This window comes from Podarcis liolepis (genome assembly GCF_965112155.1).
Source record: "Podarcis liolepis genome assembly, chromosome: 7".
Lineage (NCBI taxonomy): Eukaryota > Metazoa > Chordata > Lepidosauria > Squamata > Lacertidae > Podarcis > Podarcis liolepis.
In genome coordinates, this window is record NC_139561.1 from 81,901,197 (window position 1) to 81,917,023 (window position 15,827).

Below are 15,827 nucleotides of genomic sequence, written 5' to 3' on the forward strand. Positions count from 1 at the left end.
ATATAGTATATGTATATATATATATATACTATATATATATATGCAGGTTTTGGTGTCTTCGGGTGTCTTCCCGTGTAAGAGTTGGGGTGTCTAGGCCCATATATATATATATAGCATCGGATAATTAAAAGCCGAAGACCTGGCAGAAAAGAAAGGTTTGTGGCCTGTTGCCTAAATATAGGTAATATAGGTAATGATGGGGGGAGTGTTCCATAACTGGGGAGCCACGACTGAGAAGGTCCGTTCTTGTGCTTATTGCTCTCACTTCACCCTTGCAGGCTTCCCTTTGGTGTCTGGTTGGCCAATGTGGCAACAGGCTTCTGGACAAGGTAGGCCTTTCATGGTCTGATCCAGGAGAGTAGTTCTTAGTTCTTCTCTTACAACCTCTAGGTTTTCCCCAGTGGCTAAGGAGTGTTCCTTTAACAAAATTTAGAGTTCTATCCAGTGCTGGTTTGCTCAGAAGTAGACTCATTGAAATTAATGGGTCTAACTGATGAAATTAATTTGGCTAACTGAGGCCAATTGATTTCATCAGAACTGCTCTGAGTAGAGGTTGGATGCAGCCTTTAGTTTTTGACAGGAAGAAAGAAACCAAATATTTGATTTTTCTCTGTTGGGCTCGTGGTCTGGCTTTGTTTGTTTAAAGTGGGCAGAGGCGGCTTTGCTTTGGAAACAGGACTCCTGACTGGGACAGATTTTTAGTGGTCTGATGCTGGAGCCAAGGTCTTCTTTCTTTATATAGGCTGACTTACTGGGTTCTTTTTCTAGGCACTTTTCCCCTGTCGTTTGGGGACTGGTGCATCCCTTACTATCCAGTTCCCTCCCTTTTGACTCTGGATGCTATTAGATTGTAAGCCTGCTGGCAGAGCTTTTAACTGCAGACAGTGCCTAGCAACTCTCTGTTGTTGTTGTTATTACTGTCACTTATATAAATTTGCCTTTCTTCCTCTCCTTCATCCAAGGACTACAGGACAGCTTACAATATGAAAACACCAACAAATACATAACATAGCAACAAGCAAAAACAATAGATTCCCCTCACAGTTTTAAAGACCATAGATTGTTTAATTAGCCAAAGGCCTGGTTGTACGGGGACGCAGGTGGCACTGTGGTCTAAACCACAGAGCCTAGGGCTTGCCGATCAGAAGATTGGCGGTTCAAATCCCCGTGATGGCGTGAGCTCCCGTTGCTCTCTCCCACCTCTTGCCAACCTAGCAGTTCGAAAGCACGCCAGTGCAAGTAGATAAATAGGTACCGCTCTGGCGGGAAGGTAAATGGCGTTTCTGTGTGCTCTGGTTTCCGTCACGGTGTCGGGTTGCGCCAGAAGCAGTTCAGTCATGCTGGCCACATGACCCAGAAAACTGTCTGTGGACAAATGCCAGCTCCCTCGGTCTAAAAAGCGAGATGAGCGTCGCAACCCCATAGCCGCCTTTGACTGGACTTAACCATCCAGGGGTCCTTTACCTTGTACAGGAACGTTATCTGCTTGGCACCTAAAGATATGGAACGAAGGCGCCAGGTGAGCCTCCCTGGGGAGAGCACTCTACAAAGAGGAATCTAACCATACTACAGACATAAGCATACTGTTATATTTTTTTCTTTGGGGGTGTAGGGTAGGATATGTGCCTGAGTGCCCTTCTAAATTCCTGGATCCAGCACGGCATTCATTTCCTGGTGAGGTAATGACTCTCAAAGCATGGACCATTAAGGTAACCAAGGAAGTGGCTCTGAGACAGATCACAAATGAGTGGCCCCCCACTTCCTCAACTCACTGTATGGATGGTCAATACATATGTGTGTGTGAGGGAGAGGGAGGGAGGGAGGGAGGGAGGCAGAGATAAGCATCTGCCCATGCATCCCTAAAAAGCACACTGAGAACTGCAGTTAGCATTCTCTTTTTTCCCTCCATCTTTTTTTTTAAAAAAAAATTAATCATTTTTCAATACAAACAACAACCGCAAAAGACACATACAACAAAAACCATAATAACACTAATAACACAATTTGAAAATTCAGATTTGAATACATTGATATACCTATGACTACACCCTTTTAACAATATTTTCCCACCTCTCTCTCCTCCCCCTACTTCCCACCACTGTCCGCCTTATCACTTAAATATTCCTTCCTGATTTCTTCATATTTATCCATTCTTAATTTGCGTCGACATGCAATTCGTTTGTATGTAGCTACCGAATTTTTCGCTCTGTAGAACTCACTTTTTCCCCTCCAAAAATTAAGGGGAAATGTGTGTGCGTCCTATGGAGTGAATACAGGCTCCTTGGCTTCAGCGATAGCAATGCAAAGCCTCTGGAGGCTTCGCGTTGCTTTCGCTGAAGCCTGGAGAGCAAGAGGGGTCAGTGCGCACTGACCCCTCTCACTCTCCAGGCTTCAGGGATAGCCACCTGAAGACTTCGGAGCGCAGCGCGAGTTCCCGCTGCGCTCCGCATGCTTCAGTTTCCTTTCGCTGAAGCCAGGAGAGCCATACTCTCCTGGCTTCAGCAGAGAGGGAGAGCTGCGCAGCACCCCTTCAGCCAAGCGGGAGGAGAAATGGAAGGGGCTCCGTTTCTCCTGCTGCTTCGCTGAAGGGGCGCTGAGCAGAGAGGGGGAGAATTTTTTTTCTTGTTCTCCCCCCCCCAAAAAAAAAACAAGGTGCATCCTATGGTCGGATGCGTCCTATAGAGCAAAAAATACAGTAATCTGTCCATATTATCAATCCATGTGCTCAATGGAATCTTTTTGCGGCTCTTCCAATTCATCAAAACAAGTTTTTTTGCTTCTAATATAGCACGGTGCATCCATTTTTTTTTGACCCCATGTAATCTCCCACGTCCTCTTTGCAGCTCCAGCCATGGCCGGTTCCTCCGTCCTAGACGAATCGCACCTGAAGATCCTGAAGGCCCAGTATGAGGCCCAGAACGCCAGCGGTGCCGCTTCCCAAATCCAGGCTCTGGTAGACTGTGTGAACACCCTCAAGATCCAGGTCGGGATCCTGGGAGAGCGTGGCTCAGGGGTGAGCACTCTGGTCGGGGCTCTCCTGGACAAGCCCCGCCGGGTGACGGATCCATGGGCTTATCTCCGAGAGGCCCCTGAGACCACGAAGCAGCCGGTTGTCCACGCTCACCCCATCTACCCCGACCTCACCCTTCATGACCTGCCAGGCTTCGAGGCGTCAGAGAAGCCGTCCGCCTACCTCAAACGCTTGGGCGACCTGAGCAAATTCAGTTGCTTTGTGGTGGTGGTCGGGGCTGGAGACTTGAGGGACAGCCACCTCCAAGTCCTCAAGGCCATCAAGCAGAAGGGGAAAGGTCTCATCCTGGCACGCACCAAGGTGGATTTGGACCTGCACACAGCCGAGCGGCGGCTCAGATCCAGATACAATCCGTCTGAGCAGCTGGGGCTGATCCGGAAGGAACTGGCAGGTGTTTTGACCAAGCATGGGATGGACCCCAAGAAGGTATTCCTGGTGTCAGGGCTGGAGACGGACAGATATGAGTTTGCACGCTTTGAAGACAGCCTGGAAGGAGAGGTGCTCAATTTGAAGAGGTGAGTCGGGAAGAGGGTGCCTCTCTTGATTCACTTATTTATTTGTGAGTTGCCTCCAGTATCTACGCTCCGAAGCAATTTACAGAGATATCCTTAAAAACAGCTAAAATAAACAGAGTGCAAGAACAACCAAGTATGGGTTTTTTCAAAAATTGATTTTTTTTATTTAACTTGCTCCAAACAAGCTTGCTCCATCCTCTTCTATGTCACAGCCATTAGATAATTGAAGATGGCCCCTCACAGCCATGCTCTCTTCTAAGACTATGCCACCATCTTAGAATTATTTTACAATAATAATCATAATTAGGGATGCATTGCAACAATCAATGCAGAACTCCTATGTGTTGCCTTTTAGCTAGATCCACTTTTTAAACGGGCAGTGATTTGGAGTCCTCCAATATCTTCTTTTGGAGTTGTGTTTTCCTCAAAGTCCCATTGTACTTGCAGCCCATTCTCTTGAAATAGGAGCACCTTACCTTTTCAGTGTTCCTAAGTGCTTCACTTTGGAGCATACCTTAGCTAAAAAGCTCCCCTTTCCTTCTCATTGGGTGGCCCTAGGAAGCTGGAGACAGGGAGAGTGCTGGGACTCTGCTGCAGAAATACCAATGGGTCTGCCATCCCCTCCAACCCCAGACCACTACACCACTGGTTTCGGCCTTGCCAACTGCCAACGTGCAACTCCTGAGGAAATGCAGCCCCAGACTGTGGATATTTATTATTCTGTTCTCACTCCTCTCTAGAACTCATGATGGAAGCCTGGAGGATTTGAACAAAGTGAGCCAGAAGAAGATCAAGGAGCTATACGCAATCTGCCAGGACGGCACCTTGTCAAAAGTCCCAACTGTGATCTCATCCGTTTTGACGGACCCCACACAAATACGACTGGACGTCGCCGTGATAGGTGAAGTTGGGTCAGGGAAGTCCTCACTGGTTAATGTTCTGAGGGGGGTGGGCTGTGGGGAACCAGATGCGGCCCCCACTGGGGTGACCGAGATGACGAAGAAAGCCGTGCCCTACCTGCTCCCAGCTGTCCCCAACCTTTACCTTTGGGACTTGCCAGGAGTGGGGCTGACAGAGGAAGACGTGAGCCACCTGGATCTCAGCCGCTACGACTTCTTCCTGCTGGTGGCCTCCGAGCGCTATAAGCACACCCACAGCTGCCTGGCCAGAGCCATCACCTCAGCAGGGAAGCAGTTCTTCTTTGTGAGGAGCAAGATAGATGTGGATGTGGAGACCCGGCCTGGGAGCCAACCTGTCGCCAAAGAGGAAGTACAGAGTCAGGTGCGGAAGAGCTGCGAGGAAGCTCTGAAGAAGGACGGCGTGGACTCCCCACAGGTCTTCCTGGTCTCCTGCCTCAAACCAGATGCCTTCGACTTGCCGCTCCTCCTGGGAGCCCTCAGCAGCAACGCTCCGGACTTGAAGAAGAAAGCTCTGAGGAAAGCCCTGCCAACCGTCCTGTCCCGAGTGGTTAGGCGGAAAGCCAAAGTGTTGATGAAAGATGTGTGGGGGAAGGCCCTTCAGAGCTGCCTCTTCTGTGTGGAGCATCCCCAGCCGGACGTGGTCGACAGCCTCACCACCACCATTGCCAGCTTCTGCATAGAGTTTGGCCTGGATGAGGCCTCCTTAGAGTACACTGCCCAGGCTACCGGCACAACCCGCCGGCTGCTTCAGGCAGTGATCCAAAGCCCCTTTGCTAAACCACTGGACCCTGCGTATGTGCTCAGCCTCATCACCAAGCCGACCTCCCTGACCAGCTGGGCATGGAGCTATGTCCCCTATTTGGGGCGGGGTGTCAAGGTGGAGCCCGAAATCTCCTTTGAGTCCACCTACCAGATGTTGAGGCGAGCTGTGGTGGAACTGTCTGAGAATGCAGAGGCGGTGCTGCTACTGGCCTACACAGAGAAATAGAACTGGGTAGGAACTGATTTAGAGGGTGCGACGCTGAACACCACCCTTAACAATATAACCTATCAAAGCAGAGCATAAGGAGGACGAGATGGAACAAGACCAAGGCTCTCCAAGGAGAGTGGCATTATGATGGATTTTAAAAAGTAAAGCATCCAACTGCCTTGGTTATATACCATCATGACCATCTGAGACCAAGACTTGTGGCAGAACTTGGCATGAGAAGGGGGGGGGGGCTATTTGTCGCAGAGATGAGAAGTGACACTGGGTTGCATCACTTTAGCCAGGGAAGACAGGGGTGTCACACGATTCACCGCAACTATCTGCTGAGGCAGCTATGCTAATTTCTTGACACCAGCCTTCTGTTGGGAGGGGAGGGGATGAAGAGTCAGTTCTGTAAGCCCCCAGTGGTATAGTGTGCACAAAGTTGTTGAGACCCCCAGAATTGTTGAGCTTCTTTGGGGAAACCTCCCCCGAAGATAGCAATTTTATGCTTTTTGAGCTGTTTTTGCTGTTTATTGCATTGCATTGTCATACATCCAGGTTTTCCCTGACATTTTGCAGATTCAAGATTTTTGCCACTTTTACACCTGAAAACCAGGACATGTCTGGAATGTTCCTGACATATGGCAAGCCTAGCACAAGGACAACTTTACCATCTTACATGATTATTTTTTTTAATGGAGCCAGTTCAAAACAAATCCTTTTTGAACTCAGCTCATGCATTGTTAAGCATTGCCTGTGAGAGTCATTCATTGCCCTTTTGCAGTGCTTACCAATCCATTGGGCTCACACTGGTCTCGCCTTGAAAATGTCCCCCTGAAAGGGTGCCGGTTCTCGTTTTAGAACTGTAATGAATGGAAGAGGGGAAGATTGTCTAAACGCTCCTTGCTGCCCAGTTCAAACCAAGTAGGCAGAAATGTTGCACATATTAGCCTCAGCCACAGGGCAGAGCCAGCTGGGTTCCTGTTCCCTCCCTTCCACCTCTCCTTGTATTTCCTTGTCTTTGGTTGCTTATTGTGTGATCTTGTTTCAATAACCTTATTACAGCGGAGGCTGGCACAGGTCAAGTGGAGCACTGCCTCACCAACGTTGAGTGTGCCCACCTGCCTGCCACCTCCTTTTCAAGCGGTCCATGGCTGCCAGCTTCCTTCTCCTCAGTTTCAGTGTTGGCTTTGTGTAACTCAACAAAGGGAGGAGGAGGAAGACAATTTTATTTGATGTACATTGGCTCAGGCTCCATCTACTGCTGGTCTCGCTGCCTTCCACCCCCAGTGGGCACCATCAGTCACAACTTACTTGTGAATTCAAGAACCCTCCGAAGAGCAACTTTTGACTAATTGTTCTGATTGAGAGTAACTTTCAACATGCAAAAAGCAAGTTGCCTTAGGAGCACTGCTTGGCCTTGGTTTAGAAACCCTTGTTTAGAAACAAACAAATACCTTAAATCACAGCCCATCCCTTGCTTGGCTTTGAATGGCAGACAGGGAGTGGAGGTGGGAGGGAGAATGAAAGTGCAAAACCTCTTTGTTTGCACAAAACTAGGTGTGCATCTTTTCTTTTCTTCTGGGACCCTGATCTATGCACCCAGAGGGATTGACACGTGCTCTTCCTTTTCAGAAGTATTTGTTCTTTCAAGGAACCGAAGAGCCACTGTGCCTGTATTGGCAATGGAGCCTCAGAGGCTTTGTGTTGTTCAAACTAACTGGTTTTTTTTTAAAGGCAAACACAAGTTGTTGATGGGCACAAGGAAGAGTTATTAGTCAGCCACTCATTATCTATGGCATGTTATGTATTTGTTAAGTCATGCTGCAAGATGCTGCTAGAATGGCCTGCCATTCCTTATTAATTGCTTGCTCAGTAATAGGATGCTGATGCTGGGGTGGAGCCCAAACAGCTGTTTATTCGTGAGTCTCTCATCCGGCACTTGCTCAGCTCAATGCAAGAACTGTTGTTTATGTGGCATCGCTTGCTGTTACCGATATGATAAATAAAGTTGTGAAATGGTGGGAAATGTTGATGTTATATGAAGGTGAGATTGAAATCTTTACTTGGTTATTAATTTTACACCAGGGTTTCCCAAACTTGGGTCTCCAGCTGTTTTTGGATGGCAATTCCCATCATCCCTAACCACTGGTCCTGCTAGCTAGGGATGTAGTTGTAGTCCAAAAATAGCTAGAGACCCAAGTTTGGGAAACCTTGTTCTCCACCTACTATATACAGGGTGGTATCTACCTTTGACCTGCCATGGCCACTGGTGTGTAATTATGGGAGATGTAGTCTAGTCCCAGGTTCCCCATCCCTGCCTTGCTGACCAATCCGGGCAACATTTTCATTGCTGTACAGTTATACCTCGTGTTGCGTTAGGTTCATGTTGTGTCTTTTCAGCTTGTGAACGCAGCAAACCCGGAAGTGTATACTTGCAGGTTTCTCCCCACATGCATGCGCAGAAGCACTCTATCGCACTCCGTGCTTGCACAGAAACTCCACTCTAGTTGTGGACTTTTCGGGATGCGAATGGCACCCCAAAATGGATCATGTCCACAACTAGAGATACCACTGTATTGAGATAGCAAATCATAGAATTGTAGAATTGGAAGGGACGCCCCACCCACCCCCCGGTCAACTTTGGATTACTTCCAGAACAAATCCATTGTTGTCCTGAGTAATGTTCCTGCCCCCTTAACTTAAAAAAACCAGTAGCTATATTTATACATCTCAGAAGCCACTATTATTTAAAAGTTCACAATACTGCCATAAGACTTTGCGGAAACTTACTGTAACTCTTGGCTCAGATAGGAGCAGGATACTGGTGACTTTCTACCCATCCATCTCCCTCCCAAAGCATGCTAGACTCTTCTTTTCCTACAACACTAATGTGACACAACACAAATCCAAACATTATTTTCTTGTTGGCGAACATAAATTATTTATTTCCAGAGAAGATCTAGGTTCTATTTAAGTACTTGTGATTAGCTATGCGTGCCATCAAGGAAGCATGTTAAAAAACAGGTTGTGTGTGCTTTGATCTGGAAAGGTGTGTGTGTGTGTGTGTGTGTGTCTGTAACTGTGACTTCCTGGCTTGTTCGCTCATGCGGAAGGAGAACAAAACAGTCCCACGCAGGCAAATATGGAGAGCATAGGAAGCTGCCTTCTACAGAGTCAGAACCAATGGTCCATCTCGGTTAAGTCTTGCCTAGATGGATGGGAAACAGCTTTCCAGGATTTCAGACAGGGCTTTCACCAAGCCCTACCTGAACATGGATGAAGACAGAACCTGGGACATGCACCCAGACACTTCTAGTAGCCCTAGCATTTATGGGCACAGCATACTTCCCTGCTTTTAAGACACATTTCATTGCTAAGCAATTTTCCTCCTCCCGCTAAAATATCCATTGTGTGCTGGGTGGAATGTGGCTGAGCGAGTATGGCAGGCACCTATTGGCTAGTGCCTGTGTTATCAATGAGTAAAGAGCAACAACTCATTATCCCACATTAGACATGTGCACGCAAATCATTGTTAACGTTTCTCAGTTTTATTTTGTGAATTCAGATGCTGAGCTTTCTGCTGTGCTCCTCTAGCACAGGAGTACTTGTATAGCCCTGTAGCAATATATGAATAATGGCAATGACAAGCTGTAAATGGGGATACAGCTCTCTCAAGACAGCCACACAATTCATTTTAATGGGAAGAGCAACTTACTACTACTACTAGAGTTGCATTAGTGGGGAAAGAAAAAAGCATGGGCTGTTTTTATTATCCGGGGCGGAAATTATAAAATGAAAAGGACCAGGAGCTGAATTTGAGGCTCCATAAGCAGTATTATACTACTATAAACAGTCATAAACAGTCTTCTCCAAAACATCCTACTTGGTTAAGGGTGCTGAGAGCTGTGAGGAGACCCCTATTCCCTTCACAGAGTGGTTTAACAATCAATCCCTCTCCCTAGTCAACTCTGGAAAATGTAGCTCTATGACGGGATTAGAGATCTCCTGACAACTCACGGCACCCATAACAAACAACAGTGCCCAGGATCCTTTGGGGGAAAGCCATGACAATTTAAAGCCGTATAACACAGCAGGTTGTAGTGCAGGAGGGACCTAAGTGCCTATTTGGGCAAGCAAAAGCCATTCCATGTGATCCAGCACGGTTTAGCAGTGTTCACAGCTCAGTTTTGGGAGAACGTAAGGTCTCATGTTCCATCTGCAACATCACCAGTTTAAAAGGATCTGGGATTTGAGAATGTTCTCAAATGTCAGGTGGCAAAAACAGTACTGGACCAAGCAGACCAATGACTCAGTATATATAGTGACTCAGTACAAAGTAGATTTATTTGTTAGTGTTAGGTGCCTTGGAATGGAGACTATGCTTTCAATTTCTAGCTGGCAGTGCCACCAAGTGGACAGCATAGGGCTGTCACATTTCTAACACATTGTACTGGCCAGAAGAGCCAGCGTAATCTGTTCCATGCTTGAGTAGCAAACAAACTGGAGTGTAAGAACTACAGTGGTACCTCGGGTTAAGTACTTAATTCGTTCCGGAGGTCCGTTCTTAACCTGAAACTGTTCTTAACCTGAAGCACCACTTTAGCTAATGGGGCCTCCCGCTGCTGCCGCCGCGCCGCGATTTCTGTTCTCATCCTGAAGCAAAGTTCTTAACCCGAGGTACTATTTCTGGGTTAGCGGAGTCTGTAACAAGGGACAGGGAGGGGGATGGAGAAAGGGTAAAAGGTAAAGGGACCTCTGACCATTAGGTCCAGTCACGGACGACTCTGGGGTTGCGGCGCTCATCTTGCTTTACTGGCCAAGGGAACCAGCGTACAGCTTCCGGGTCATGAGCCTGCATGACTAAGCTGCTCCTGGTGAACCTGAGCAGCGGACAGAAACGCCGTTTACCTTCCTGCCAGAGTGGGTAATCGGCGGACTTCAGCAGAGTATCATGCAGCCTAATGTCTGGGGAAAGAGGGCAGGAAGGGGAAAAATACAGAAGGAAGGCTGAAATGGATGGAGGTAGCAGAGAGACTCTGCAAGACACTGGCTCAGATCTCTGGGAAGCACAATGTACTTCCCCCAGCAGCCTGCTGGGTGGGGAAGGAAAAGGAAGGAGAGAAGAGAGGTGGCCCTGCCCACTTTTGACTCTGCCTCCCTCCCTCAAGGGAATGCAGCCATCAACAGGAAAAAGATTCTCCACTGATGGCCTATTGAGAGCCTAAGAGGTGCTTCTGGTATTGTACACAGAGCTGTGGAAGGTAATTTATTGCAGTGCTTTTCCTCTTAAGGTGCCAGTATTCACCATGAAGTTGTTACAGTAAGTGCCATGTTTTTAACCACTGCTTTTCTTCTAGGAAAAGAAAAGGTGCCGGTACTGTGTACCCTCAAGTACCCCCAGGGAAGAAAAGCACTGGTATTCTGCCTCCCAATCAGCCATACTCTCACAAGTAGAGAATCCAATCAGGATACTCACAGCTGAAGGGATTGGCTCAAATCCAAAGCTGTGTGTAGTTCAGGTTTAAAAAGCAAGAGAATATTCTCACTTGAATTCTCCTTTCCCTATAAAAAAGCACTTGTAGGGTTTAATCAGCTGACTTAACTTCTACTCTGCACCCTCAAACATTTAACTTTTCCCAACCTTCTGCAGGAAGCAAGCAGGTTCTCTGCAAGGCTACCCAGAAATTCCAAGCTTGGGCAGGTGGGAGTGCAAAAAGTGTGCCCTTCATGACAGCCGAGCATCTAGAAAAGGCAAAATACTGATGGAAGCTTCCCTCCCCTTTGACCAGTAGCAAATCTGGCCATGAACTAGGTGGAAGTCAGCATCTCCTAAAAGAGACTATTCCCATCCTCGGTCCTTCAGTTATCCTCACTCTGTGGAGACAGCACTTCCTCTAAGGAAAATACAGCTTTGCACATATCCCTGCACCAACTATTCTTCCTGACTGGAGCAAAACTAGATGTGACACCTCCTGAAAATAGCGGCTTCCCCCTTCTGTTTCTGAACCAGAAAGGACCCATTAATCCTGTTCCTTGTCTCATTCTGGCTCTGCATCTCACACTGCAATGCCTGTCATCTTCCTGCCTCCATCTGGATCCAGGGAATAGATACGAAGCTACAGCTTATATTAGAGCTCCCCGCGGGCATGGCGGATGTAGTGTTCATGCAGTCCAGCCTCCTGGTTAAAGCTCTCTCCACAGTCCATGCAGGAATAGGGGAGGGAGGGCAGCAACTCCTGGGTCTGCTGGTGGAAAGCCTGGTGCCGACGCAAGTTTGAAAGCTGTCGGAAGCTCTTGCCACAGTCCGGACACTGGTGAGGCAAGCTGTGGCCCGCGGCATGGCCCAGGCGGTGACGCTGGTAGTTGGCCAACTGGCTGAAGCGGCGGCCACAATCATGGCAGTCAAAGGTAGGGCGCAAGGAGTCAGTAGGGTCGGAGGGCGGGGCTGGCGCATGGCCCCGCTGGTGGCAGATGAGCGCACGTGAACTCTCAAAGGCCTTGTTACATATGAAGCAGACAAAAAGAGCATCACGCAGATTGGCCTGAACGAAGTCCTCCGGGTGTTCCCGCTTCATGTGCCGCTCCTTGAACTTCTCATCTGGGAAGGTGATCAGGCAGTGAAAACACTGATTGGCACCCAGGCTGTCTGGAGATGAAGAGAAACAGAGGGAATCAAGCAGGGCCTGGCAGAACCTGCAGCTTACTTTGCAGAACCTCCCTGAAGAGAAGGAGAAACAGGTGGAGAGAATGCCATGAAAAGTCTGCCTTCCTGGCAATCAGTTTTTCATCAGCAGGACACTATTCATTCTCACAACCTTTGGACTACGCAAGCTATGTGGGCTTAAGTCAGCATTGTACACAAACTACTGAGGAGGTGGTTGCATAAGCTACACTCTCCTTCATCAGCTGTTGATGAAGTGTGACATCTGATAGCAGAAGTGGGGAGAGGGGAGATACCAAGCAGCAGCTGCCTTCACACACTGTTGTGTTTCTCCAGTCAAGTAATCACTGTGGAACACTTTGGCTGTTCCCCGGCAGGGATAAAGGGAGAATGAAAAGTTGCTTAGGAGAAGGGACTCACATGCAAACTATCAGGATGCAAGTGACATAGGCAATAAAAGTGGACAGGCATTCCTCACCTAGAGGCGGTGGTTACTTACCTGAAAGTGAGCATTAAATTAAGTAGCAGTTTTTAAGATTTTCCTCTATAGTCATGAGAGCTAGAAGCTTTCCCCTCATTTTTTAATGAAAGCTAGGAAACTGCAGAGCCTGGGCAATACATTGGGTTGCATGCATAGACCTAGAGCTGGCTGTCTGCACTGCAAATGGTGCCATGCAGAAAACCTGTGTCTCATGATGCCATGCAGTCACATCCTTGTTCATATTTCAGAATGCTGGCAGAGAAACATGATAAAAGGAAGAAGATTATGACTTCTAATGCAAATTTTTAATAATTGTTTATAACAGGGTGCTAGAAACTCTCTTTCACCAGCTGGAGAATTGTTTAAATTCTAAAAGCAAGAACAAAACCACAGTACTCACAGATTGTACTATTGCTAGGGGGTCCTTTTTCTCTGTCATTTGTGCCTGGGCAGACAGGGGGCAGCATTGTGGAGCTCACCTCCTCTACACAGATAGGCTCTGGCTTACAGATTGTTGGATGCTCCTGGGCTATTGAAACATCAAGCCCATTGCAGTCCGACACCTTTGTAAGAAGATGCTCAGTCAACAGTGGCGTGCCGACTGCAGAAGAGTCAGCCATTGCTACCTGTAAGAATGAAACCAAGTTGTGAGCAAAAACCCCAATCCCGCTTGGCTCCGTTCCTCATACACAACTCAGGTTATGCCCATGTGTGATGCACTCCTTTTTAAAGGAGATGCTCCTCATAGCTTCTGCTTCCAGGAAATGTAAAGAGCAATTAGCGAAGCAGCTTTTTTCAACATACTGTTTCAGGTCAACCAAGTGAAGAGGCACCTGTAAACCAGAAGACAGGCGGACTCTTGTTGTTGCTGTTTCTGTGCAAACGTTACTCAAAGTGTTGTCTTCCAAGGAAAAATACATGCACAAGCATACAGTTGTTGCTTTTTTAAGACCGCTGTTGTGCTAGCAAAAGTATATGCGGACATTCTAAGAGGCTATTACCACTTGTTTTATGGACCAGCTTACCAGATTTTTGGTAATCATCATCACCATTGTATTATTTATTATATTTCTATAACACACTTCATCCAAGGATCACATGGTGCTTTACAAACCGAAAATATGAAAATATATAACATTCTAATAAACACAACCACCACCACCCAACGTGGCTTGAAAGGTTGTTTTAACTAATAAAGTGCTATACATCTGGGCCCGCCCCCAACATTTCCTCCTCGCTGACCGTTTCCTAAGAAGACCCTCCTCCCTCCCTCCCGCCCACCTCACCTCTAGCCCCACAATATCACCTCCACCAAGCCGGGAGGGGGAGAGCCCTTGTGGGACTACAACTCCCACAATCCCCAGCCATGGGTCCCGCTGGCTGCCGCCGCCGGGAGCTAGAGTCCCCGAATGGTCTGCTGTGGGAACCATAGGCTCCGAGCCCCTCCTCTAGGCTAGCGCGCCCCCTCCCCACCTACGCGGCGGCTCGGTCCAGAGCAGGCTCTCTTCCTCCCTCCGCCCGCGGTCAGGTCTCCCACCTTCGCCTCTCGCCAGTCCCTCGACTGTTCCAGCTCCTCCTCAGGCACTTCCCTCTGCCATCTCTCCACTCCCGGCCCTTAAGAAACAACGAAAAGCCTTTCTCGAAAAGGCACGCTCGGCTCCCCTGTCAATCCCTGTCAACGCGAAAAAATAAAAATGCACATCTCAACCCGTCACCTTTCTCTACGTTTTTTTCCCCACTTCCGGGGACCTTCCTCCTCCTCGCCAATTTCCTGTAGAGTGATGTCTACACATCCGCCTGACTAATATCCATGCGCATACTTTTATCTCGTTGCCGCCGCAGCTTTTTATTCGTAGCATAGATCCAGGAATAGACTGGGACTGGGGAGTCTTCAAGCCTTTACCCCTCTGTGGTCCCTAGACGGGCACACTCCGTGATTATTTTTTCAGGCAATATTTTAGGCAGCCCTGGTGCGACGTAAGGGGCGCGATGCGTCCAAATAAGACGTTGGCGATAGGTGGGAAGGCTCTTTTACCATAGAGTTATGGGGCAAGCGCAGCCACCTCAATGAGGTCGCCTCCGATTCGTCTAAGACAGTCTATGGTGACGACCATAGAGTTCGTCGCTTTGTTGAAAAAGGGGGCTTATGCGCATGCTCTTTCCTGCTTCCGATCCCAGCCGCGAAGTGGAGGGCTGGGATGGCGGGGCGCATGCGCTGGCTTGATCAGCCGAGGCCAGCTCTGCGCTTTTAATAGCAAGCATAACGGGAAGATGTTCAGCAGGTGAAGCTTTGCCCAAAGCTGCGGATAGGAAGGAAATCTTCACCGGCTGAAATTCTGCCTGGTTGTTCCTACTGCCGTGCCAAAGCCAGGGCAGCTCTACCATGCAACTTTCTCTTATTTTAGCCCCCGTTTTCCTTGTTTTCATTCACACACACACACAGGGGGCGGACCGTGAGATCATGATGAGGGTTATCATACTTTCCACAAATTGCATGATTGCTCGTTTCGGGAGCGAGTATAAAAGTATTTAATAGTCGTCCTCATCATTATACCCCTTCTTACATGGTAAACAATTTCCAGAGGGGTTAGATGTGTTAGGACTGTTTAAAAGACCAGCAAGTGTTTTTTTTTTATTTTGGCATGAGCTTCCAGGAGCCAGAGTCCACTTCCTAACAGAAGAGCTCTGCTGGATCAGGCAAATGGTCCATCGGAGCCCAGCATCCCGTTCTCACTGTGGCCAACCGCGTGGCTCTTCATGTAAGCCTGCAGCTAGCTGTTTGTTCTACCCAGCAATGGGTGAAACCAGAACATGTTTTATAATGAAGGCAGAACTGAGCAGATTTAAATCCGTTTTGGTTCACGTTTAACAACACATTGTTTGGTTGTTTGTTAAAAACAATTGGAGGCAGCTCCAAAAAGCAATTTTTTTAAAAACAATAAAAACTAATATTTTGAGTGGTATTTTGCTTGTCATACCTATCCTGAAAACTGAAGTTGCTGTCTAGAATAAGGAACTGGAATGATGGAAGTCTCATGAAAATCTGGGTAATCGGGAGAAACAAATCACTCTTGAGACAGCCTTGCAAACTTTCAAGGTATAGCTATAGAGCAGGGAGGAGGAAAGCCTACAACTCCCATCATCCCTAGCTATGCAAATTTACTTGTGAAATCCCACATACTGGGACTTGCTTGACAGGAAGTATATAGGATATAGTATTAAAGTATTTAAGGATATAGTATTTAG

At 47.8% G+C, this 15,827-nt stretch overlaps 2 protein-coding genes across 4 annotated transcripts; one reads left to right on the forward strand and one right to left on the reverse strand.

The window, feature by feature from the left end:
• The first annotated feature begins 289 nt into the window (after positions 1 to 289).
• On the forward strand, positions 290 to 7,465 carry LOC310712452 (interferon-inducible GTPase 5-like). The gene is made up of 3 exons (XM_083515522.1): positions 290 to 329; positions 2,844 to 3,546; positions 4,287 to 7,465. The coding sequence occupies exons 1-3, from the start codon at positions 305 to 307 to the stop codon at positions 5,452 to 5,454; spliced, it is 1,896 nt and encodes a 631-aa protein (XP_083371648.1). The 5' UTR covers positions 290 to 304; the 3' UTR covers positions 5,455 to 7,465.
• Positions 5,822 to 14,349, reverse strand: LOC310712491 (uncharacterized protein). Of its 3 annotated transcripts, none has more exons than XM_083515609.1 (4): positions 14,119 to 14,349; positions 12,982 to 13,207; positions 8,067 to 12,085; positions 5,822 to 7,542 (listed from the first exon to the last, which is right to left on the reverse strand). In XM_083515609.1, the coding sequence occupies exons 2-3, from the start codon at positions 13,199 to 13,201 to the stop codon at positions 11,568 to 11,570; spliced, it is 738 nt and encodes a 245-aa protein (XP_083371735.1). In that variant the 5' UTR covers positions 13,202 to 13,207; positions 14,119 to 14,349; the 3' UTR covers positions 5,822 to 7,542; positions 8,067 to 11,567. The 3 variants fall into 3 exon arrangements, with proteins under 3 accessions (XP_083371735.1, XP_083371737.1, XP_083371736.1); XM_083515611.1 differs by having other exon boundaries at positions 14,297 to 14,343; XM_083515610.1 differs by having other exon boundaries at positions 14,125 to 14,332.
• Positions 14,350 to 15,827: the final 1,478 nt, after the last annotated feature.